Below are 21,975 nucleotides of genomic sequence, written 5' to 3'. Positions count from 1 at the left end.
GTTTAGTATTGTCCCAATATCTGCACCATATACTTTAAATACGTAGTTTATACGTAGTGTGCAGGTAGGCGGTTTGAGACAGATGCTACACTAAATTCCTGTGTATTACACGGAAGCTACACCAGACACGTAACTGAAGCATTCCATTCGCGAAGCGTATGCTGCAGCAGTTAATAAATCACTATAAGCAATAGAAGTAGCCACACCAGACGCGGCAGTGGCGTGTACATTGGAAAAAAATAGACCAGTCTTCCAAAATGGATTTTACGCATCGCGAACGGAACGCTTCAGTTACGCGCCTAGTGTAGCTCCCCTGTTAGCCTACAGTAATTTCCTGTGAATTAGCCTCAGGACAGTGTCTTATGGTAATTATTATGGTTTTGTTTCTTTTAACTTGCATTTCAACTGCCCTCCTGTATAACCTCACTCACAGCTGCAGTCATTTTGCCAAATCAATGTATAAGTGGCGGCTGATAGTAAATGACGGTAGGCTTCAGAGCACACTCACCGGATATGCGTGGAGCAGGCCGGGGGCCATGATGTAGGGGTTGGGCAGCAGAGGGGGCACTCCGGGGGGCAGGTTTGGAGGCGCTTTCCCTGCAGGGGCACAAAGCAAAGCAGCGGAGGAGAGTTTAGGCCACAGCACAATAATAATAATAATAATAATAATACATTTTCTTTTAAAGTGCCTTTCAAAACACTCAAATAATGACCATTTCAACTAGAGCTGCAACTGGAAACATTATTATACATTATTATCTAAGTTTTTTTCTGATCAATCATGTCACTGTTTGATCGACTAAACGCTTGGCCAAGAGATGCTCTGTTTAACCTAGAGATACACTAAGTGAAGATGATTGATACTCTAGGTTAAACGGAGATACTCTAAGGTTGCGTTCGTAAATTTGATCTGACATGCTCAAGACGCTCCGAGAGTGAGACACTCTGAACCAACACACGATAAATCCAAATTTACAGTCAGGTGTCGCTCAGAGCAGCAATTTACAAACGCACCCTACAGTAGGTTAAACAGAGATACTCTAGGTGAAGATGACGCTCTCGTTGAAACTGACCTGAGGCAGCCGTGCTGCGTGACGAGGAGGCCGAAGCCGAGGATGCAGGGCCGGCCGCCGAGGACGAGACCGTGGAAGAGGCCATCGCCGCGGCAGCCATCTGCGGGGGAATGATGGAGGTAGGGCCGCCGGCAGCGGTGGTCAGGCTCATGGCCAGGCTGCTGACGGGGCCGAGGCCCGAGCCCACGGAGGAGGAGGAAGAGGCGGGCTGCTGCTGCTGCTGCTGCTGCTGTTGATGCTGCGCGGGGCTCAGGGAGACCGCCGCCGCCACGCCCGAGGACGAGGAAGAGGAGGAGGGGGGAACGGACGAAGGGCCCACGCCAGAGACCGAGGGGAAGGAGGAGGAGTGGAGGCTGGAGTCGCCATCAACCCCACCATGCTAACGGAGAGAGAGGGAGACAGTCATTACATTACATTAGGCTGACGCTTTTTGGTCAAAGCAACTTACATGGTAAACAGTTTAAGCTGGTCAGAAACATCATGAATTAAAAACAAAAAAGTGCTTGAGCAAAAGAAGAGAAAGTATCTTATAAATATTAGTCAATGTTGACTTCAGTCACGTTAAAGATGTGTTGCACTGTGTAGAATGAGTGGTTTATAGGACAGGGGTACAGCAACTCGTTATAAGAAGGATGCTCACCAGTAAATTAGAGTTAGCGCTACGAACCGAAGATGATGCCAGGCAGTTCTGCTGGGGAGGAAGCGAACTGGAGGAGAGAACAGCATGGCTTTAGCACTTCACACATAGGAACTAGGATGTAGGTTGCACACACACACACTTCAGAGATCTGCCACCACACAAACAGACAAAAAAACAAATAAATAAAGGTCTTACTTGTGTTGGGGTGGGGCCATAGAATTAGCGGATGGGTCTTCGTTGTGACCCAGTGTGTTAAGCGACGTCTGATTGGCTGTGGTCAACAAGGAGCCGGGTCCTGTCGTGCCATCAGCCAATGAGCCCATGCTGGGGGCGGAGGCATCTGAGGGGGGCTTCACGGGCACTGCAGAGCCTGCTGCAGCTTCAGGAAACAAACGCACGCACACACACAAACACACATTAGCACACACGCACGCCCTCATGCAGTGTATGGTACTCATCCAGGCTTAAAAAACATTGGCAAGAGAACCCACACCGAATTTATACAATGGTGACTGTTCAATACAGATTGATTGATTGGACTTGCCATATCCTAATAACGTATGAATCACTTTTACTTGTGTTATGAGATTATTTATTTATTTATTTATTTATTTTATGGACCAAACTGAATCAACAGAATATTCTGGGTTTAAAATCGCTATTCCCCCACAGCCGCACAAGTATCTTGCAACTCTTGACTGCACTAGGAGGCAGCTTTTGGATCTAAAGCCTACATTACACTGACAGACTTTAACTAAGATTTGGGAAAGATTCTTGAATGATTGTAGTCTTTTGAGTAAAGCTTGAATGAGGGGCATTAGTTAAAAGACTACAATCTTTCAATAATCTTTCCCAAATCTTGTCAAAGTCTGTCAGTGTAAGGTAGGCTTTAGCAGTACAAAAAAAGACCAACTAAAGCATTCCTACCAATTTGATCTAGCAATATGGGGTGGGTAAACGAAACGTGGCCGCTCCAGGGCTGCAGTATCAAATGATGTAAACTGGCGCCGAGAGGCAGCTCCAACCCCCCCACAGAGACACAATTCAGACACTAATGCCAAGCAGCTTATCACTCCTGGTGCATTTCTGTTCAGACTGCCATGCAACATTACGGTTCTCGCTCAAGCACTCAAGCTTTTTTTGCCCCTCTTTGTTCGAGCATCTTTCCTTTCACTTGAACAGAGAATGTAAGAAACTCTAAAGATGATCAGGCCTTGTCCGTGCGGACATGAGACTTACCTTCTAGAGATTGCACGGTCTGGATAGAGCTGAACCCATTCTGTGAAAAGAGAAGAGAAAGATGGGGAAAAAAGGTCACCCATATGGTGGATGTGGTGAGAACAGTACTGTATGTTGGGTAGAGTTACACATTGACACTGCTACTCAATATCCTCACTGAAGAATACTGATGCCAACAATGCAATAACTGAACACCACATCATCACACAGACACACAGGGGGGTGGGGGGGGGGGGGGGGCATGGATGCTGGGGTGCTCACCTTCGACTGCATGTCCTTCTGAGGGGACGAGGACACGGAGGGAGGGTAGCGTCGTGCCTGATTGGCTCTCTGCTCGTAGAGATCCATCTGGCTGGGATTTGACAGGGTAGGGGTAGGCTCGCTGAGAGAAGAGACAGAGAGATGCTCTTCAGTAATTCATTTATTCATCTACCATGGCTTAAAATGTATAGGTAGATGTGAAGACCTGTGGAAAGACTATTGACCTGCCCTTAAATGGTAAAGAGGTAATTTGGCAAGAGAGCCAGTCACAATGATTTGTAAAAATGAATATGCATTCACTGAAGCAATACTCCATAACATTTAAACATTTTGTAAACATTACATTTCAATGCCCCTGTATGTTAGCAGAGAACTACCTCCTACGATTGTTTACGAGTGTCCAAGGCAATGTCAGGACAAAACTGTTTGTAAGCACACTTTTAGTGAAAGCCTTTTAACTGAGTTAATCCTCCAGGGAGAGGGAGAGTACATGTATACCTGCCGCCACTTGTGTAGAGGCTGTTCTGTGGTTGGCTGCCGGGTGTTGCCGTGGGTACGGTCGCCGTGGTCTCATAATCTGGAAGAACTGGTTCCGATCCGAACTGCAGCGCTCCGAACTGCAGGTTGAGTCCCGAAATGTCAGCAGAGCCCGGCATCTCGACTGCCATAGATGGAATCTGATGAAGAAATTAGAACATGTTACACTTCAAGCAAGCATCCACTATGACAGCATTATACTTCAGCAGTAAACCCAGAGAGGCCATGGTTGACACTGATTCTAGAACAGCTAAGGGGTGTTGTTGGGCAAGACACGCAAGTGGACAAATTCAGATAAAGGAATAGATTTCCTTTTTCTCAATGGTTGCCAAGCAACATCGAGACGCAGCTACTCTAACTTTTGTGCAAGTTGTGGTAGTGCATTACTATAGAATGAAATACTGTCAAGGTTTGTGTTTGGATCACAACTATCCCATTTTTGAGAGACCTATAAAGCATGAAGGTTTAGTACACCCTTCCATTTCAATATCCAATGGACCTTATGAACGGAAGGCAGCTCATTAATTTCCGATGGAACCAGGTGTGTTGTAGCCGCCGTTACTGGTCCCCTAATGTAATTAGTGTTTACACGGTCCCGATTGGGTGTTGCGCTTAATGAATCAGCACATTACGATGTAGAAGAATTTCTGCGTGAACATGTAAGAAGCACAATAACAGAAATAAATGAGCTGACATAAGAGTCTTCCGTGCTTAAGGTCGATGGTATACTAGCTAGCCAAGGAAATATCAGATGCCTAACTCGACTCTTGCCAACGCTAACCAGTGTGAAAAAAATGCAGCTTAAATATCTTTAAATACTTCTGAAATAAGGTCGTCTCGCTCATTAGTAGTTTATTAATCTCTGTGCCGAGAGGCCTCATAAGGATCAGGCAATCAGGATACAGAGACACAAGTCTGCGCACCCAAGAACAAATCAGTTGTTTCTCACACCCACATTGATACTTGGTTAAGCTAGAGTCCATTCAAGAGTGTTCTCTTATAATCTTACAGAAACACAAGTATGAAATCAAAGTTTAGAGTCCATCTTTGTCATTTCCCCCCTCACATTAGCTGAAACTGGCCCCCAGATACCACCACCCCCTCTACCCTTGCCCCCCTTCAGGTGTAAACCAACCTTAGTGGTGATGGAGGCCCTCTTCTTCTGCTGTTTGAGCTTCTGCTGCAGAGGCAGGGAGCCGACGCCGTGGGGCTCCCCCGCAGGACCGGGGGACACCTGCTGGCCGGGAGCGCCGGGTTTGGGCAGCGGCGAGGCGGCGGACGAGGAGGGGGGAGGCTGGGGGGGCGTGGCCTTGTCCTGCATGAAGGCGTCCATCATGGAGGCGGAGGTGGAGGAGGAGGGGTAGGGCTGGCGCTTGGTGAAGGGGCTGTGCACAGACACCTCGGGGCCTGCCTTCAGATCTACACACACACACACACACACACACACACACAGGAGGGGACAACGTTACAACAGATGCAACATAACCAGAAGATGTTTATGTTTATGTTATGGACAGGACGTGCTGCTGAGCAATTATCAGGGGTTTCCCAAAACCATGGTTGCTAACTTAGTTGGTTGATTCAACGTCAATTTCCCATTAAGTTGCTAAGAGGTTAGCAACAATGTATGTGGGAAACACACCCCATATAAGGATAACTAAAAGGGAGTACTGTGTGACCAATCAATTTAACAATGGCAGTTCTTTAATGACATTTGTGGGGAAACACTCCTTAGTCTCAAGAGTTGAGTAATCTTTCTAATTTAGCAAAAAGCCTTGAGAAGCCGTAGTCTACACTGATTTTAGAACAGCCAAGGGGTGTTGTTAGGCACGACACACAAGCCGAGTAATGGTCTCCTCCTCGGCGTGTGCGCGTGTGGCTTTTTGCTCATCTAAAACGGTTACTACATATATCTGGACAGATTTCATGAACCAAAGGCAGAGCAACAAGAAATATAACAATGTATTCATGGATAAACATTCTTCAGACAAGAAATAGATTTCCTTTATCTGAATGGTTGCCAAGCAACATCGAGATGCAGCTACTCTAACGTTTGTGTAAGTTGTGGTAGGTGCATTAGAATGAAATGCAGTCAAGGTGTATGCTTGTGTTGGATTTTACAATGGCATAGAACATGATTCATCCAATTATTATCAAGGACCGGAACTATCCGTTTTAGAATATCCAACTAATTAAACATTAACAGGCACAGTGCAGTGGCAGCTGTAGCATTTTACTTGACACTCGACAGACAAAGCGAAATAGCACTAAACAGCTCTTTCCGCTCTACAAAAGAATTCAAGAGAAATAGACCATTGTGTATGAGTGGAGGATTTTTAACGGTGAGAGAGGGGGGGAGAGGACTGTGGTGTGGGGTTAGCTTAGCGGTTAGCCTACCATACTGGCCCAGAGAGCTGGAGCCCGTGTCCCAGGAGGAGGGCCCTGTGCTGGGGGGAGCCGGCTGCGAGTGCTGGGCGGCCAGCTGGGCCAGGGCCTGGGCCGTCTTGAACTGCTCCAGGAACTGGGATCCGCTGGTCGGGCCGCCACTGCCAGCCTTGGGCTCGCCGACCTCCCCGAAGCCTTTGGACAGCATGCTCACCTGCAGGGAGGGAGGGGGGAGAAAAAGCGAGTGTTGTGGGAAGGTGATTGTTTTCCATAGGATGATGCCAAACTGCTGAACCAGGAGAGACCATGTGATGAGGTGAATTGAGATAAACCGTGTTCGTCATACTGGCCACTGAGAGGAAAAAAGTGGTATTTCTTGAAAAACAGACAACGGAATTTGATTTCTGCGCTTAACCAATCCATGGGTAGTCAAAACACACACACTTCCTCCAGGTGTCTGGGGAACAGCTGGGGTTAGGTGCCTTACTCAAGGTCACTCCTATCCAGCCGGTAAGGGATCGAACCGGAGGCCTTTTGGCCACGAGTCCAATTCTCTAATCAGCAGACCACAGCTGCCCTCTTTTTGTTTCCATCCGTACCTTTCCACATGCTAGCGTTATCTACCATAAGATATGCAAAGGTGCACGTGAACTCAAGACAACACACTGGAAAACACATGCTAGAATTACGTACGGAAGGATATGTAAAGGTGTACAGTAATTTCCTGTGTATTAGCCGCATTGTATATAAGGGGAGACAAACAAAATCTTTGGTGGGACACATCAGTAGATAGCAGTTCTAAGTATTATATTTGCATTTCGTTCGGTTGGCTTTTGTAATATTACCGCTGCAGCACTGCAGGTTGTGCGCAATAGAAGGTAGCTTACTTTTACACGGGACAGCACTCCGCTAATTTGCCCGTTTTTTTTTTGCGGTTCGGCTCGAGCAAATACTGGAAGTGGCACATCGGGGCCTACAACCTACAACAAGATACAGTCCGAGGAGTTGAAGCTTTATTTAATTTACCGCTGCTAAAACTATACACAGCTTCCCACAAAACTCCGATTTGGTCTCTAGCTTTTTCACAACTTTTAGCCAATCTGTGTTGAGTGTTTACTCCATATGAGAACGATTCATGCAGTGTCCCTTTACTCGCACCTCAATGACGTCACGTTCACTTAAAGGAGCCGCACATAGGCCCAGGCTATTGCTGCTGTTGACTGCTGTACCACAGAGGACTATTATGTCCGTCATTGGTGGTATACAATTACTGCAATTAAATGATGCCTATTAAATGTTGTCCCCTATTAATTTTAGATTTTTTCCCCTCCAACAGTAATATCGGTTATCGTATCGGTATCGGCCACAACAAACCGATAAATATCGATTATCGGCCCTAAAATTCCATATCGGTGCATCTCTAATATTAACCTCATCGCTGAAGAATATAGCAAAATCAATGTATAAGCTGCGGCTAATAGTCGGGTAAATCACAGTATGTGTTGTGTACTTGTGACGTGTGCATGGATCTCCACTGACCATGCTGTGCTGGTTGTAGGAGGAGGCGGCGGGGGGCTGGGAGAGGGGGGCGGCCTGCTTGGAGTTGCTGAAGACCAGGGACTGAGAGAGTGACTGAGGCTGCTGGGGCTCCATGGAGGCGGGGTCAGGCTCGGTGGAGGAGGAAGCCGGTGGGGTCTTACCCAGAAGCACAGCCAGGTCAATCCTACGGGAAGCCCAGAGGGACACACAGTTAGCGTTCTTCAGGTTCAGAATGTATGCAGTAAGTTACTTGTTCAAAAAAGCGTATGCCACTATTGCAGACCCATTCTGTTCTGACATACAGAGGAAGTGTGTGTGTGTGTGTGTGTGTTACACACCTCTGTCCAGCAGTGATGGTTACGTTCTCTTGAGGGAGAGGCATGGAGGCCACGCTGGAGGCAGTGAATATCTTGGTCTCTGAAAGCTACAAAAGACAAAGACGACGATTAATACACCTGTGGAAAGGGATCTGATGGAAACCCATGGACAGTATACTCTTCAGAAAAGGGTCTCTAGATATGCATTTGTGTGTGTGTGTGTGTCTCTCTTACGTCTTCATTCCAGTCCTCTGTTCCCCATTCCTCTGTCGGAGCTCGCCACGCTCCTGTTTAGAGAACACACATAGGTTAAGTACACACACACAGCATTTACACACATACATCTTCGTGCTTGTGTACAAGTAGTAGTGCTCACCTGGAGCAGAGTCGAACTTGGCCGTGATCTCCAGTCCTGTGGAGGAGGAGGGGGGAAAGGGAAGAGCTGCTGTTAGATCCTCGGCAGGACACGGACACACACACACACACACACACACACACACACACACCCCTACCAAGGACTCTCCACAGTGGATCACTCTCATAACAATAGGGCAGCTCAGCAACAACATAGTGCACTCAGACAAACACTACTGACTAGGGGTGGGAGACCATGTCGATTGAGATATTATACTATCTTTTCTCAAAAACGCTAGATTTTTAATGAAAAGCCTATGACAAATTGGCAAAAGGTGGCTAATGTTGTATTGTGACTAAACCCTCAAATCATTATCTGGATTACACTGCCCGATCAAAAAAGAAAAAAAAAAATATAGATATAGAAATGGTCCGAACGCAGACTAAAATACATAATAAATATAAAAGGAAGGGATGACAACAAACAGAAAAGAACAGAAGGAAACAAAGGGATGTAGGAGAGGAGAGAGAGCGAGAGCGCGTGAAAGCGTGAAAGTGATGGGAAAGTATACGTATAGTAAGTATATATACCCTTAATCCCGTGAGGGAAATTTGGTCTCATTCTCAATCTCAGATTATCTCAATCTGTGATTTTGTGAAAACACACACAGCGAGCACACAGTGAGGTGAAGCGCGCGCACACACACACCGTGTGAACCCGGAGCAGTAAGATGCCTGCAACAGCGGTGCTCGGGGAGCAGTGAGGGGTTAGGTGCCGTGCTCAAGGGCACTTCAGCCGTGGATGTGGGCGTGGGAGAGCAGTGCTTAACCACTTCAGCCGCCCACAGTCTTCCTACTGGTCAGGGATCGAACCGGCAACCCTTTGGTTACAAGCCCAGAGCCCTAAACAGTAGGCCACGGTTGCCCCACAAGAGGGAGGAAGAGAAGCGAGTGATGAGAAAGAAAGGAGAGGAAGAGAGGAGCAAGTGATTGCAAAGAGAGGCAGAGGAAGAGAGGAGTAAATGACAGGAAAGAGAGGAGAGGAGCATGTAATGGAAAAGGAGAGGAAGAAAGGAACAAGTGATGGAAAGAGGAAGAGGAAGAGAGGAACAGGTGACAGGACAGAGAGGAGAGGAAGAGAGGAGTAAGTGATGGAAAAGAGGAGGAGGAGAGGAACAAGTGATGGGAAAGAGAGGAGAGGAAAGTGATAAGAAAGAGGCAAAGAAAGGAACAAGTGATGGGAAAGAGAGGAGAGGAAGAGAGGAGTAAGTGATGGAAAAGAGGAGGAGAGAGGAACAAGTGATGGGAAAGAGAGATGAAAGCCACTGACTGGATCCGTCCTCCTGTTCCGTGCTGCCGGTGTTGCACCAGGTGCTGCCGCCAGCGTAGTTGTCCTCCGTGTGGGTCGGCTCTGCGTAGTCCGCAGGGTTGAACGTCCTGCAAGGGGGGGGGGGGGGGAAGAGGGGGGTAAACAGGAGGCGAGAGGTTAGCATAAACATGGGATAGACCGTACATGACTGGAATAGAATAGAGAAATGAAATCTGTTAATCAGGAAGAGCAGTGCTCGAAAATCGGCTATATCTGGACTTGTGTTTCCAGGCAGGCAGACACACAGCAGGAAGGGTAAGATAAATAAAAGAGCTCGCCAACAGCAGACTATTTCCAAACACTAGGCTTTCAAAAAAAAAAAAAAAACGCTTCCTGCTAAGCTCTCTGGGCTGACTCATCAAGGTGCAATTTCCAGGCCAATTATAGAGGAGCGAGAAACACCCTTTTACCGGTAACTCGAGTCATAACGACATGGCGCAACCTCCTGACATCCCACTAACAATCTTCCCACCGCGGCACGGCGCTACCTGCACCCCCGTCCTGCAGCCAGCTCAGATGGGGTGCAAATGAAGTGCTACTTCGGAGCAAAGGTGTCAGGAATGGGGGAAGAGAGAGAGAGAGAGAGACCAGATCTAAATCAGTCAAGGGCCGTGACAAGTCTACAGCTGGTGAGGAATTCCAGTACGCGCCAGAGCGCTCAAACGCCTAGCTGAATTATTGGCGGTTGTTATTTTTTTTGTTTTTGTTTATCCTTTTCCTTTTTCGGGACTGTCTGTCCACAGGCAAGTCTAACTTCACACATCCACTCTCTGCCATTTGGGGAGGTTCTAGCACCAAGTTCCCACCTCGTGACGTGAATTTTGACGGACACACCAAACAGACCAATGGGGATCCACTCACCTCTCGTCTCCTGACAAATCATAGCTGGGGCCCTGATCAATCTGGCTTTAGAGGGAAACAACAGGAGGAGCGATTAAAAGACAGCCCAACACACACACGCACACACACACACACACACACAAACAAAGAACAAACTCAAAAACAGCAGCAGTGAAGAGGTCTGAAGAAGCGTCATTGTGACTTTACAGTAGAAATAAAACAAACAAACAAAAATAACAGTGACAACTAATGTCAAACGCTACAGACATGCACAGCTCTAAACCTATTGACATCACACTCCCAGAAACAAAGTGCCAATGTGCATCACACCACGACAGAAGAGTAGAGGAGACATACAGGAGAGAGCAACTGCAATGCTGGGGATGGTCGCATGGTGCTAACAGACCAAACACACACACACACACACGCACACACGCACACACACGTCTCCAAGAATAATTCCACTCTCCAACACACACACACGCTCACACCTAAAGACCAGATATTGATCCTCCTTTGGCATGGTTAAAAATCCTCCTAGCCTACATGCTAAATATACTCCATGCAAATACCCGAGACCGTCTACTAACCCTTTCTGATCAAATTAATAAACTGAATGATCCTTCAGAATGCATCAAAAACGACAAAAATAAAGGTAAATTTACAGCAAAACCACGAATATAATTACTACAGTCTGTTAAGTCTTAAGTCACAAACGTTTAACTTCGAACACTTGGGAGTTCACTCGGGTTCAAGTTTACGTTCCGGCAAAATGAATTTCTCCGTGTTCCTTTTTTCATTACTCACACGAGCTGCCTCAGCACTAAATCAGACAGAACCCTCTGTGACAAAAGCCGACTGCTGTGCCTGCCCGCGCATTAATCCAGCACAGCGAAAGTTCAGCCGCATAAATCAGCTCGCTCTATGAGGGCCTCCATGTTGGCAATTCACTTCATTAGCAAACTGGTACAGGATGCTCCCTTAGTAAACACATTAAATCACAAAGCACTCGGGCCGAGTTACGCAAGCAGCTAGTGGCCCTGGAATTCAGGTACACTGCAATTACACCGCACTGGCTCTCTTGACCCCTTCCATCTGCCGGCCTGTGTGCAATTCTGCCGAGGTTTACTAGATGAAGAGTTGACATTTACATAGCAGGGGGGAGCGATACGCTTCTACTTACAACTGCTGTTTACAAGAGGAGAGTTTATTCAAATCCATATTTTTCTGAGTGGAATTTGGACACGGGAGACAAAACCGCGGCATTTCACTTTCACTTTTTGTTTACGCCGTGGATGTACATTTGCAAGCTCATACGATAGTAGAACAACAGACGCCTTGTAAAAACACAGTCAGTGCTCAAGCAAAAACAAACATAAAAGCCGTTGCACTCCCAACACAATCACTCCTTAGTCTGGGTCAATGCACGAGACAAAAGGAGCAAAAAAGTGAGACTGATCGACTGCGATTAAAGTTTAGTAGTAGTAGTAATAATAGTGAAGCAATGGCTCCAGACTTCTTGCCAAAAGAAAACACCAGCCAGCTCATCAATCTCTACAACATGCCCATGCAGGTCAAGTCAGGTCAAAGGTCAATGGGTCAGGGATAGGCAGTCAGCCTGTTGTGCCCGCAGGTCAGATTCACACATGGGACTTGGAGCTACTCTAGAACTGCGGTGGGGGACGAGAGGGGGCGCTGGGGAGTGAACCAGGTAGAGCGTTGCGGAAGGATCTCTGGAGGGAGGAAAGCGGAGTAGACATACTTACCCCATGCCCTGTGCCGAAAATCGACCTCCTCGCCTCCCACTGGCTCCTGGAAAAGAGAATAGAGAGGACAGAGAAACACACACACAGGTCAGGCACTGAACACGCCGCGTTACCAGCCATGGTATAGATGTGTATGTTGACGCTTCTAGTTCTTATACATAAAGCTTTATTGCAGACACAGGTCCATATCATACACATAACATAACATAATAAATAGTATAAAAGGAGATACAAAATACATAAGAAATCATATATTAGTCTATAGGACATACAGACAATTGCACGAATGCCTTATTAGCCTAGAAGTGAAGTCCAAGTGGAGCCCAAAGCGACATCAATAAACTATACGACTGTACACCTGGCGTGTTATCGGCCATGTGAGCATACTTCCCTTATTTGTGCTGTTAGATTTTTCTATCTAATTAATAGGGATGAACAATACATTGTATTTGCGATAATATCACGATATGATCAAGTGCAATTTTCTACCGTCCCTGTTTATTGATGCAGAGCACATTTGAAAGAAATAGCTTACATAAATAAGCTTGCCTTGCTTAATTTTACATGGGTTGACAACCACCCCACAGTACTGAATTTCAGCACAGGGGCAAAAGAACTCAAAAAGGCAAAGCGTTGCTCTGAGGGTGTGTGTGTGTGTGTCGAGTAGAAGAGGGACTCACCAGGGACCGACCCACCTCGTCCTCTGCCGCGGCCCCTCCTGCCTCGCTCTGTGCCGCGGCCCGCTATGCCGGCCGCTTTGGTCCCATCCAGGCCATTCTCCTGGCCACGAACTGACGAGACGGGAACAACAAACAAAAACAATATATGAAAACAAACACACAAACAAAACACAAACACACATATGAGCAGGGGGGGTATTCCATCAACATCGTTAATGAAGGCGGCACTTGTGTACAAGTGTAGACTTTCATTTTAGGCTGAAGCAGTTCAATTAACTCAAGTTAGCTGCATCTTGCCTTCGTTTATTCAAGCGAGGTATAAGTCTGCATCATATCTGCACGTGGACGAGGAAGAAAAACAGTAGATTGTTGCTGTTGTGGAGGTTTGACAGGTGTGTTTGCACACAGACTCCATAGACAGCCATGAATTTCTTACGGTGTCGTTCGTTGTGGAGAAATGAACCTGTGCTTAGCCAATACAGAGAACCTAAACATTAGCCATCACAAGCTTGAACTCGCAGCGTTCTTTCAGAAATCAATGACTACTCTTTAAGCTACCTGGACGAGCCAGTATTCTCGCTTCTCAGTAGGTTACACTTCTCAGATCTCCGCTCATCTCTGGTAAGGCCGTTTTGCTTCCATTAAGCTATTGCAGACCTGTCCAATCTTGCCGTGTTAAGTGTAAACGAAGCAATGAATGGCTTCCTGCAACCTGACCTCTCGCCTCTGATATCTGCGTCTCTTTTCTCTGGGAGCGATTAAAAGCTGACAGGTGGAGTGGCTCCGCTCCATTCCTGGGAAACGCACAGTGACTCCATTACTTCCTGTAATTCTGCTCTGATGCTTTCTGGGCACGAGGCCACGAGTCCTGATTGCTTCAGACTACAGGTGCAGCAGGCGCCGGTTTAGAGAGCGGAGCGGAGATGCTAGCAAGGTAGCCGCAGACTAAACAGGGCCGGATTAGCTCCAGACAGCTGCACACAGGCAACGTCTGACTCGAGCGATCTACTCGTAATTGTCCGTGACGAACCGCCTAAGCAGGACAGCAAAACCAAAGTGGGATGACTCAAAGCACACAGGAAAAGTGGGGAATTTCGGGGTGAAAGTGAAAGTGTCTGTGAAATCCGTGTTGATTTGCTGAGTGTGCAGTGGTCAAGTTAATTGTTAAACATCAGCTGTCTCAAGTTTGAACTTTTGGTTCACATTCATAGTGAGGACCCAAGAGCCTTGTGTGTAGGCATGAGAAGTGTGTGCAGGCATGAGAAGTGTGTGTGCAATGGTCAGTTAATACTTAATAAAGCTGCTGGTACTGGAATACAGACCTGCCCACACACACACACTCACTCTCTCACACACAGACAGTTACACACAGAAACAGTCACTCACACACAGACAGTTACACACAAACACACTCATTCCCAGTCCACCACTCACACTCTCGTCCACGGCTGGCCCCTCTGCCCCTGCGTGGGGCTCCTCCCCGGCGCCGGGCCACGTCCCGCTCTCCTCCCCTGTCGCGGTTCTCCTTCCCTTCGTCTCCCGCCTCCGTCTGACTGCTCTCTTTCTGGCCCGACACGCTCTTCTTCTTGCCCACCATCTCCCAAGAGTCCTGCAGACACGCCACATGGAACACATGCTACTTTTACGCCGGTGATTATTTCCAGTGTTTATTACAAGTTAAGATGCAGAGGAGACCTTGACTAGCAATCAATACTACATCAATCAATTAATACTATTACTCTTTTACAAACAAGGGTTTTACGTAGGAGGAGGCGTTCGTGTAGGAGAAAGTTCTCTCTGCCTTAACATACACACATGTGCATCATTTTGAGCGACTCTTCTGTGTTTACATTCTAAACAGGGTTAGAGTTGATCCCACTAATCGTGTTATATGATGACACCATCAGTTGTCATGACTACGTTAAGTAGTTTTTTGGAGTTTTTTATATGGCAACAGGACTTGGCCTACTCTTATACTCATTGGCTTTACTCTCATTCTTTGCAAATGTACATACCGTATTTATTCTTATACATAGCCTTATTCTACTGCCCTTCATTCTATTCTTACTGCTCCATTTTCTTTTCATGTTATTTGATGAGTGTTGCACTTCGAGAGCAAAGGCTAACTAACAGGATTCAAATTCCTTGTTTGTTTACGCAAACCTGGCCAATAAAGAGGATTCTGGTTCTCTTACCGTGTCCTGGTTTCCTTCAAGCAGTACATTGATCGCTCTGTTGACATCTCCATTGCAGTCGTGCAGCGCAATCATGGATTCATCCTGGTCCTTGCCTGTGATGTCAATCAGCTGAAGGGGCACAGACAGACAAAGATACGCCAGAATCAGCCACTGTGGAAAGCCAATGGTGTGCCAATGGCCACTATTCCATCTTCAAGATAAATTCAATTACATTTTATTCATATCTAGAGCCATAACATAAAATATGCCTCAAGGCGTTTAACAGCACCCCACTTGACCTAGAGCTTGAAAATCTTCACATTATCTCATAATAAAGCCCAAGTTATTTGTGCACACCAAGGGCACAGGTCCCCCCTCGTTCTACTGGGGTTCATTAAGTCAGTCAAACATCCACTGGCCGCCCCTAAAAAAACATGTCTTCCCATTACTTTGCCAAGATGGTCCATATTAATCTTGAACACCATCATTAACCGTGCTAGCTCATCCATCCATCCATCCATCATCACCATCTCCGCTCCAAACCAGCCCACCCAGCCATCTCTCTCCAAGTCTGCCCAGGGAGACCAGAGCCATGTCTGGGCAGGAGGAAGAGAATACCAGGGAGCTGGACCGAAGGCTCCAGTCCACGGCCCAACGGAGACATTTAAAACTCCAGCCGCTCAATTAAACTGATAATTGGCCCGGTACTCTTTCTATTCTCCAGTGCTCGCCGCAGTAAACTGTCTGGATCATTAAACAGGCGTCTCTGTGCAGTTCCGCCGCACAAAAAAAAGCTACACAGCACTGGGCTTCGGCTACCGAGTGGATATGAATGCGAATGTCCAAACAAAAACTCACTGGTCTTTCGCTTGGGTTACAAAATGACCATACTAGTTCTAAATGTGTCAGTTACAATAGAGCCACTGTGGAAGTCACAGTGTCACCAGTTCCCATTGAACAGTTTCTGTCCTTGTTAATACAGTGTCTTACTCATTGCCTTGTGCACCTACTGTAAAAGACACAATTATTTTCCTAATTTTGGGTAAAGCTCAAGCACTAACCTTCGAATGATCAAGTTTGATTTTCCCATAACCAGTTGGCAAAAAGACACCCGTACCCAGATAAACACATAGTGTGATGTGCTTTAATGACATCCCAGGGGAAATGAGGTGCAAGTGGATTCCGCAGCCGCACCACCACATTCCGGTTCTTTACTCAGATAGGACCGTGAGGAACGACAGGAAGTGAGTAAGAGAGAGATGGGTGGGAACGGGAAACGACCGACGCTCGGATTTGACTCTTAGTCCCTGTGGGCGCCTGGACCCAAATGTGGTGGTACGGACGCTGTAGCCACTAGAACCACAGCTACCCGGTCCTAATCACTGATCTATAAAGAATACCTATATTGTTTATAGATCAGTGGTCCTAATGCATTCTCTGTTCCCTTTAGCCTATCCTCTCACCCATTCCTCCATTTTGCAAAATAACCACTGGACACCATTGATATTGGAGATATTGGAAAACGACTGTGCTATTGAACCATTTACTTTCAATCGCTGGAGTGATTGCTGGAGTAACTGGAGACCTGTAGGTCTAGCATGCGTTGATAAGAAGCACAAATTGAGTAGTAAAATGTGATAAAACAAACAAAATGGTCAGATTTGTAACCTACTTCACTGAGTCTACAACAGCACTGCAGTACAGCACTACTCATAGGGCACATACTACGCTATGCTAAAAAGTTACACATGTTGGAAGAAGGAAGTTAAAATATGAGCAGTTATGCAAATAGTAAAAAAAAAGGGGATGTAAATCTGACCCACCCTCACAATAACTACACGACTCTAAAAGGCAACAGTACTATCATAACAAGGCTGCTGAAATTAATTTGTGGTGTAGCGGCCGAGCAGAGGCATCGCCACCTGACGGTGCCTGCACACACTTGCATTGGATGCAGTGCTGGAGTTCACTTCACATGGGCTCAAGATATCCATTGCTGAAGTGAATTGGGGTTCAGTTGTGTTGCGTTGTGTTGCTTTGCTCTCATCTCCTCCATCAAAAAGTTGAGAAATGTTCAAGTTTTGCTGCACCGACAGACAGCAACGCAAAAGCACCAGCCAATCAAATTACGGTTATGCTTCAAAGCATATGTTGGGGAAAATCCACGCGTATGCAGTAACACAGCGAAAAACGTGTGACTCTAGGGTAAGAAACAGTTAACTTGGCATTGATTCCTGAACCAGATGCTGCGAGCTCCATCGCTTAGGATAAAAGCGCCTGCTAATTCAGCTCACTACACTCTTATAGACAACTTGGCTTGACCTACAAAGAATAATGTGATGACAGTTCAATTCTGTGACACAGCTATCCCAGGCATGTCTGAGTTCTTAAAATCTTATTCTTAAGGAACACAAAGGCTTTTCAGATAGAAACATGTGGGGCTGCAATCTGAAACAACCCACAAAACCCATTTTATGTACAAAAATTAAATCCCATTGCGAAAGCCCATTATTGAATTGCTGATTGAATTCATAGCTTATTGACTCTGGGCTTTTAAGACAATCCAAAGAGCCAGAGTGTCTCCAGCTTACCTGTTTGACCTTTTCCTCAAAATCAGCGTCATTGTGGTGCGAGATCATCTGCGCGAGTCGGATCTGCTCAGCAGTGGCCTAGAGACAAAACAAGCAGAACCTCTTAGAACTACAGATCTACAGACGAGAACAGCAAAGAACTGTTCAGGGCCCTGATGCGTGAAATAGACAGTGAGCAGAAACCGCGACAGAAATTGCGACAAGACTTGGGAAGGAAAACAAAGATGATGTTTTGGGGCACAGACACAGAAGATAAAGGAAAGAAACTGAACTGCACTGCACTGGGTGGCAACCTAGAGGTCTGCACTGCATTCATACTGGCAACTGTGCAACAGCAAGGATTTTGGCTATTTCCTAAAAATACCCGTCCTTAGTACTGCAGCTCGTTTCTGAAGTAGCCTACATTGCCGGTCAAAGGACACGGCAGCACAAATAACTAACACAACTACAGTGGTCTGCGAGTTGTACTTCCTTTACCTCGGACACATGCAGCAGTCATGAAAAAAGATGTGTCTAGATTGTGCCAGCTTTCTCTCAGCATGTACACAGTGGGCATGCCTACATTTGCCCCGTGAGACCTTTTGGAGTCCCTGAAAAAGCATCTCAGAGAAGATTTTCCTTTGATATACTGAACGGGAGACCAACTCGGGACACTTTTAACTATCAAAATGCAGAGCTCTGCACTTGAAGTCGACAATAATCTGCACTCAATACTCACACACCCACCCATTAAGACCACTTAACAGAGCTCACATACACATCACATTCCTAATCATTTCACTATCTCCTCCTCAGATTGCAAAAGGGGTCAGCAAAAAATAACACTGAAAAGGCGAGAGAGATTTTCCTATTATGAATGGCATGGTGTCAGAAGGGCGGTACCTGAGGCCTCTGCTTGTGCTGTGATTGGTTCTGTGTCTGTCCTTGTGTCTGCTCCCAGTTGCTCCGAGCTCGGCTTCCACCCACCGAAGTCATCATTTACAGTATATACAAATAACAGTATTTACAAAGGAATAACACCTGCAGAGAATGAATAAATAAACAAATAAATAAACTAAGATTAGAAGTAATCTGGTCCAGTGTCAGCATTTAGTTTGCATGCTAAAATGGTTCTTAGAATAACATGCACCACAAAAAATGCATTTTCTACTTTCTACATAGAATGTGATACGCGGTTGTAGAAATATGCATTCAGCGTAAAGACATCAGTCATTGGCCACCAGTAACAATGACCATGGCGATGCCATCTTGCCTAAATAGCCAACCAAGAATCACATGGCCGATCTGCTCAACTGTACATCACTTGATAAAAGCTAACAATGGTTACTAGTTTTATGAAACTGATGGGTAAATGATAGTACATGCCCTGAGACGTCGACTTGAAACACCAAAAAGACAAGAAAACCGACGCCGAAGTTAAACCAGGTTAAGCCTCACTTCCGCCCACTGCTTGTTGTTAGCGAGCATGTGCTAGCAGCGCGGAAGAACGAGAGCATCCGATCTGATATTTCCTCCTCACGTCAACAAAACCAGTTGAAGAGATGCGTGGCGTCGTGTTCGCCAATGGCCTTGACTCATACGGTATGTCTTATCGGGAAATATATCGACAAGCCCGTGCAAAGCACATAGTTATATTCAAGAGGAGGAAATTCGACGCAGCCATGGAGTCGCCCTCGTTTTTACGCCCCTGGTCGAGTGAAAAAGCCCCCCATTTGCTATCGCGTTTCAGCAACACGCGGGTTAACCGCGGGAACAACTTGGAAAGATGGACGCTGTGATAACGGCATGCTACCTAGCTACAACACACAACACAAACCTGGTTAATATGGATTAACGTGTCAATGGCGAATGGCAGGCGACAAAATCAAATTTCCCCGTGGGCCTGCCTGGCCTTGTGAACTTTCAACACCACGGCCCAAATAACTGTAGCAAGCTAATTACATTTCACGAACTAGCAAATGATAGCTATGTAACGTTAGAGCTTTAACGACAAACTGTGCATTAACATATATAACGTTAGACTGATATCAGACATCCACGTACGAACCTTTTAAGCAGCATTTATGTAACAGCGACCTTAAGAATTAACGTCACCGAACTAAATAGCTAACATTATTGGGTTATCCGGGCCCTTTCGTAAAACTCAGCAAATTGTTGATACTTAACCAGGGTACCACGTTAACGTAACATCTAACAGGATGTTAGCTGACTTAACATTAATAAGGTTCAGTGGTCGAGTAGCTTGCGCAGCCATTACATTTTCTTTCACAGGGATAGTCTATGCTTCTTTAGTCAATATACGATAGCCAATGTTACCTTTATAGCTAAGCAATGTGAAACGATAGTCATCTGAAATCTCGTCTTGATAGAGCAGAGGGCTATCAATTGAAGACTGCCGTGACATTTTCCAGTTAAACTAACGTTAACTATGATAACGTTACTGCTAGCTAACTCTAACAAAGTTAGCAATAAAAGCCGTCACCTTAACATCAGTCGTTTAGTTGCCAGCCAGCTAACTTAACACGACAGGTAATTTAACGTCAAGGGTGTATAACTTCAATTCCAGATTGATATTAAAGAGATGATCGAGATATGTGGGCCAAGGGGTCGCATAACACAATATAACTTACCTACAGTTAGGTTGTCACTGTATTATGTAATGCTACATTTTGAGATCCCTGTGCTACCTTGCTCGCTAGCGTGCTACGTTAGCCATTTAGCCCGCTACCATTGGGAGTCGTTCGTCGTCGCATCAGCCTCATGGCCGAGATAGCTTGTATTGGCACACTCAGATCACCAACGTTAGCTAGCTGGCTACTTAGCCATCACTCCCACGCTAGTCCCTTTGAAGTTGACCACCACACTAATCAAACAATGCCACGACCTTAAACAAAAGGTACGGTAATACAATATCTATTATCATGATAAAACAGCGTTAGTCAACAACCCGTGACAAGTTTTGTCAGTCGGCATTCTGCATCTAAGATAAGAATGTACTCATCCATGTGAACGTCACACTCCGTACACTAACAAACTTGATTCCGAGGCTTCGTTGAGGCCCTAGGCCCTAAATAATGAAAATAAATAACAAGCAGTATACTGACCAGAAACCCGGCTGGATGAAATTTCTAGTGCCTTTACAACTGACCAAGCGGTCTAAAGATTGACCTCCTAGTCAGATATGAACAAAATCAAAATCCTCTAATCTCAACTTGATACACCTAGCCGATGATAAGGCCGAACCGACTCGCGCAGACAATAAGCGAGACTCGGAATTTACCTGTTTCTGTTCCACACTGACAACCTAAAGCGTCGTGTCACGTGGTTACCAGAACGCACTGCAGCCTTCAGGAAGCGGACCCCGACCACGTGATACCTACCAAAACGATCAGATCGATTGACAGGTGGGCGCATTCACACACAACAGGGGCTACTGTACTATAATCTCCCACTGGTTTCACGTAATATAGATATGCAATTGGCTTACTCTAGATTTGTCATTGAATGATAGACATAGCCTACATTCAGTAACATATAAGTCAACAGCCATAGGCTAATCCTCTATCCAAAATATTGAAATTTAATTTACAACTTTATACTTATCTATGGTCTATATTCATCATGTGCTTTGTTTTGATTAGAACCTTTTTGTGGGTTTTGCCATCACAATTTAAGTGGTCTCAAGTTGTTGACCACAAGATGGCAGTAGACGTTTGCTATTAGGCGTACACTTAAAAGTAGCCTAGGCCTGCAATATTTTCACCTTAATAAACCTTTTCAGAGACAGTTTGATGGTTGATGAATTTGTCAGATAGGAATCGTTCACTTAGCATGTAGAAGCATACATCACAGCCGTGCAACTTCGAGAATAGTGGTCCAGAGACATCTTGTGCGATGAAACACCTTGTCGATACAGCTCTTTGGACACAGTTCTCGTTGATAGGCCTAGTAGATCTGTTGTTAATCCTTCATCTCCACAACAAAAGCATTTTCATTGTGTACAGTGGGAACCAGCCACGAGAAATAGGCTAGGCTATCCAATTTTTTTGGCTAGCTCAAAATATCTGAACCTGCATGGTATATAGGCCTAATGACTTTGAAGTCATGGATAGTTATATTCTATGACACAAAAGCAATGCACTTGCCAGTTTAGATTTTCATTGTTATTTTGTTCAAAGTAAATAGCATGGGAAAATTATTACATGCA

At 45.8% G+C, this 21,975-nt stretch overlaps 1 protein-coding gene across 8 annotated transcripts in view; it reads right to left on the bottom strand.

Annotated features, from left to right (window-relative positions):
- Window positions 1-21,082, bottom strand: part of ubap2l (ubiquitin associated protein 2-like) — a 32,074-nt gene extending 10,992 nt beyond the window's left edge. For 4 of the 8 annotated variants that reach the window (XM_062529077.1, XM_062529079.1, XM_062529082.1 and 1 more), the window contains exons 1-22: window positions 20,873-21,042; window positions 18,651-18,788; window positions 17,769-17,846; window positions 15,196-15,306; window positions 14,435-14,609; window positions 13,001-13,111; window positions 12,321-12,366; window positions 10,576-10,620; window positions 9,676-9,782; window positions 8,368-8,403; window positions 8,226-8,278; window positions 8,013-8,098; window positions 7,675-7,858; window positions 6,148-6,349; window positions 4,886-5,169; window positions 3,712-3,890; window positions 3,214-3,334; window positions 2,953-2,992; window positions 1,909-2,092; window positions 1,714-1,780; window positions 1,074-1,452; window positions 509-597 (exon numbers count right to left, since the gene is read on the bottom strand). In XM_062529077.1, coding sequence (XP_062385061.1) covers window positions 509-597; window positions 1,074-1,452; window positions 1,714-1,780; window positions 1,909-2,092; window positions 2,953-2,992; window positions 3,214-3,334; window positions 3,712-3,890; window positions 4,886-5,169; window positions 6,148-6,349; window positions 7,675-7,858; window positions 8,013-8,098; window positions 8,226-8,278; window positions 8,368-8,403; window positions 9,676-9,782; window positions 10,576-10,620; window positions 12,321-12,366; window positions 13,001-13,111; window positions 14,435-14,609; window positions 15,196-15,306; window positions 17,769-17,846; window positions 18,651-18,746 — 2,673 coding nt within the window. In that variant the 5' untranslated portion in view covers window positions 18,747-18,788; window positions 20,873-21,042. The other 4 variants (XM_062529080.1, XM_062529085.1, XM_062529084.1 and 1 more) reach the window with 2 other exon arrangements.
- Between the last annotated feature and the right edge of the window lie 893 nt (window positions 21,083-21,975).

This window comes from Sardina pilchardus, chromosome 24 (assembly GCF_963854185.1).
Source record: "Sardina pilchardus chromosome 24, fSarPil1.1, whole genome shotgun sequence".
NCBI classification, from domain to species: Eukaryota; Metazoa; Chordata; class Actinopteri; order Clupeiformes; family Clupeidae; genus Sardina; species Sardina pilchardus.
This window is presented reverse-complemented; position numbering and strand designations above follow the sequence as displayed.